The 3,614-nt window shown below is 33.8% G+C and overlaps 1 protein-coding gene across 1 annotated transcript in view; it reads right to left on the bottom strand.

Moving 5' to 3' along the window:
- Nucleotides 1-2,045: 2,045 nt before the first annotated feature.
- The window catches only part of LOC107557568 (ATP-dependent 6-phosphofructokinase, platelet type-like), a 28,400-nt gene continuing 26,831 nt past the window's right edge, over nt 2,046-3,614 (bottom strand). The window contains 2 exon segments of the mRNA XM_016241041.1: nt 2,046-2,325; nt 2,811-2,922. Of these exon segments, the coding sequence (XP_016096527.1) occupies nt 2,077-2,325; nt 2,811-2,922 (361 nt within the window). The 3' untranslated portion in view covers nt 2,046-2,076.

Below are 3,614 nucleotides of genomic sequence, written 5' to 3' on the forward strand. Positions count from 1 at the left end.
CTTGGTTGATGCAGTATGATGCTGGCAAACTGCCAGTATGCCAACATGTCTTAAGATGGATAAAACTTTTTTTTTCTTTTTTTCTTTTTTTTATTTAGCTTTCTGGAAGCTGGTATGTACATCAATATTGCAACATTTTGCAACCTATATTTGCTGCTAATTGATTCAGTTTAAGAATTTGAAATGTTACCAATCAAATGAAATCAATATCATCAGAAATACAGATGTGACATGAATGCATTACTGAAATTACCATTGCGTAAATAGTATTATGAGATTGTTTTAAAGATAAATATTGAATATTGAAACAAATAAAATAATATCTAAAATCTAAAACTGCCAGCTGACCCAGTGCATTGTGACTGGCCGAACACCGATACAAAATGGCCAATTCATTCATGAAACAAGCAAGTGACTGTATGTATCCGAAATCACATATTTCCCTAATCTATAATATGCGGGAAAACAACAACAACAACAACAAAAAGCCAATTGTTTTGTCCATTATACCACACTTAAAGGGATAGTTCACCCAAAAATTAAAATCACCCTATAATATACTCACCCTCAAGCCCTCCTAGGTGTATATGACTTTCTTCTTTCAGACAAATACAATTGGGCTTATATTAAAAATAAATACACAAATAAATATATAAAGTATATGTTATATTAAAAAAGAAAAAATTCTATAGTCCACCTTAAATAATTGGATTTGCAAATTTTTTATATGTGTAAGCCAGAGTGTGTGTGGCTAGGACTATGAAATACGTTCAAGTATAAAAAAGAGACTGACAAATGATGCAACCTGACCCTTGTGATGCATTAGTTTGTGTTTTTTTAAATGTGAACTGGTTTTATTTGTGACCTTTGGGGCATTGGTGATGGCTCTGCACTTGATTTAGCTTCAGCAACCAGGAGGTTAGGATTCTGAATTGTCTGGGGAATTATTATGTGGTACTTATTTACAAACAATACTGCATATATTTATGCTGCGAGTACACAGGCAGTATAATGAAAATCCGGAGGCAAGAAGCAGTTGTGGTGTGTGTGTGTGTGTGTGTGTGTGTGTGAGAGAGAGAAGCATGGCTGACCATGCTGCACAACACGTGCTCACACAGCTCTGTTATTGTGATGATGCACTGCTGCCCCCTACTGGATCAACAGTCAGTCACATCACTATGGCACTTAATAGGCTACTATGATCAAGTACTAATTATCATACAGACTTTATAACACGTTTTGCAATATATAGTATTGCAATTTTGTTGGTTTGGTGTAGAGGTAACATGCTGTAGCAACACTTGGATCGAGTGTATTCAGTAGTACTCTGTACATAAAACATAAGTTACGTTTTAAACTTGGTTGATGCAGTATCATGCTGGCAAACTGCCAGTATGCCAACATGTCTTAAGATGGATAAAACTTTTTTTTTTATTTTATTTTTTTTTATTTAGCTTTCTGGAAGCTGGTATGTACATCAATATTGCAACATTTTGCAACCTAAAAAAAAATCCAAATTACATTTATATGACCTAGTATAATAGTAATAATAGTATTTATAGCATATTCTAGCAATTATAGATAACATATAGGAATATTTACAATAGTAAACTGGCAGTAGAAGTGGAAACCCACAGATTAAAAAAAAAAATCGAAATTATATGTATGTAGCCTAGTACATTAATAGTTAATATTTGTAGTATATTATGGTAATTATATATTGGAACAATTACAAGAGTGAACTGGCCTATTGAAATAAATAAATAAACACAATACAATAAAATGGAAATATAGAAATATAGAGGAAATCCACAATTAAAGAAAATGTATGAATAATTCATATTTATGTATTTGCAATTACACAAGCTACACCACAAAAATGCGGTCACCAAATCAGACGGAGTAAAATACAAATGTTTTACCTTCATCTTTATTCATCCACAGGCACAGCAAAAGGAATAAAAACACATAAAACTGAGCTGAGAAAATGCAGCGACTCTACAGGTATTATTTCAAAATAAGTAAATCAAGGTCATGGATTATGTTGAGTACTGCAGTGTATGTGTGCAGTCATGATTACGCTTTAACAAGATGACAAATACTGAGTGCCTCGTGTACAACAGCACAGGTCAAAAAGAAGGTCAAGTGGTGATTGAGTTCTATTGACAGCTTTAGGAAAGTTTGTTTCATTACCACATGAAATGCATAACTGTTGTCTTTCATACCTTTTCTGTAGCTTTCATTCAGTTTCTTGGAGATCCACTGCATGGCCTTAGCAGCGATTTTGGTCCCAAAGTTACGGTCAAATGGAGAAGGAGCACCACCCTAGTGAAAGATACATATATCGATAATAATTCATTATTTATTAATAATTATTTAATGTGTTATTTTATTAGTTAGGTATAATTATATTTTATATAGGTATAATATAAAATATTAGGTATAATGCATTTTATTGTTTAGGTGTAATATTTTGATAATGTTAATTATTTAGGTTATATAGTTTTAGATTACTTATTTTATTTGTTACTACTACCTAAAATTCAGCATAATATTAACAAATACATAATACAATAAAATAAAGCCTACATGGATCATATAAAATAATATATCCCAAATAACAATATAAATATATTTATGGAAACATTTTGGTAGGCCAGGAATTCCATGCACACAGAAACCAGCACAAATAATACAAGTATCATCTTAGCAGGCAAAAGAAAACGGTATGTCTGCTACAGAATATTGATTCAGTAAAGTGGAGTTAAGTCGGCCAGAGTGTTCTGTGACGTATGATTTATGTGCAGTACCTGCTGCATGTGACCCAGAACATTCTTCCTGCAGTCAAACACTCCCTTGCCCTCCTCAGAGTAGAGCTGATAGATGAAGTCTGTGGTGTAGTTTTCATTACTGTTCTCATTCCTGCATGAACACAAGCACAGACAAACCGGCTGAGTGAGTGACAGACCGCCTGAGGCTCTGCTCTCACATCTCAATCACACTGGCCCCAAATACTCTCATCAGAGCCGAGAGGAGACCAAACATGAGGGAACAAACCACAACCTCAGATAGATAGATAGACAGACAGATAGACAGACAGACAGAACGATAAAACAATGGACAGGCAAACACATAGAAGGATGGATGGATGTACCAAAAGACGACAGACAGATAGATAGATAGATGGAACAAAGGATGATAGATGGACAGACAAATAGAACGATGTAACAATAGATAGACAGACAGATGTTGGAACGATAAAACAATGGACAGGCAAACACATAGAAGGATGGATGGATGTACCAAAAGATGACAGACAGATAGATAGATAGATAGATAGATAGATAGATAGATAGATAGATAGATAGATAGATAGATAGATAGATAGACAGACAGACAGAGAGAAAAACGATGGATGGATGAAACAAAGGATGATAGATGGACAGACAAATAGAACGATGTAACAATAGATAGACAGAGAGACAGACAGATGTTGGATGGATAGATGGAACAAAGGATGATAGACAGATAGATAGACAAATAGATAGATAGATAGATAGATAGATAGATAGATAGATAGATAGATAGATAGATAGAGACAGATGATCAGATGA

The sequence above is a fragment of the Sinocyclocheilus grahami genome, unplaced genomic scaffold, assembly GCF_001515645.1.
Source record: "Sinocyclocheilus grahami isolate Dianchi unplaced genomic scaffold, SAMN03320097.WGS_v1.1 scaffold608.1, whole genome shotgun sequence".
Taxonomy (NCBI): Eukaryota; Metazoa; Chordata; class Actinopteri; order Cypriniformes; family Cyprinidae; genus Sinocyclocheilus; species Sinocyclocheilus grahami.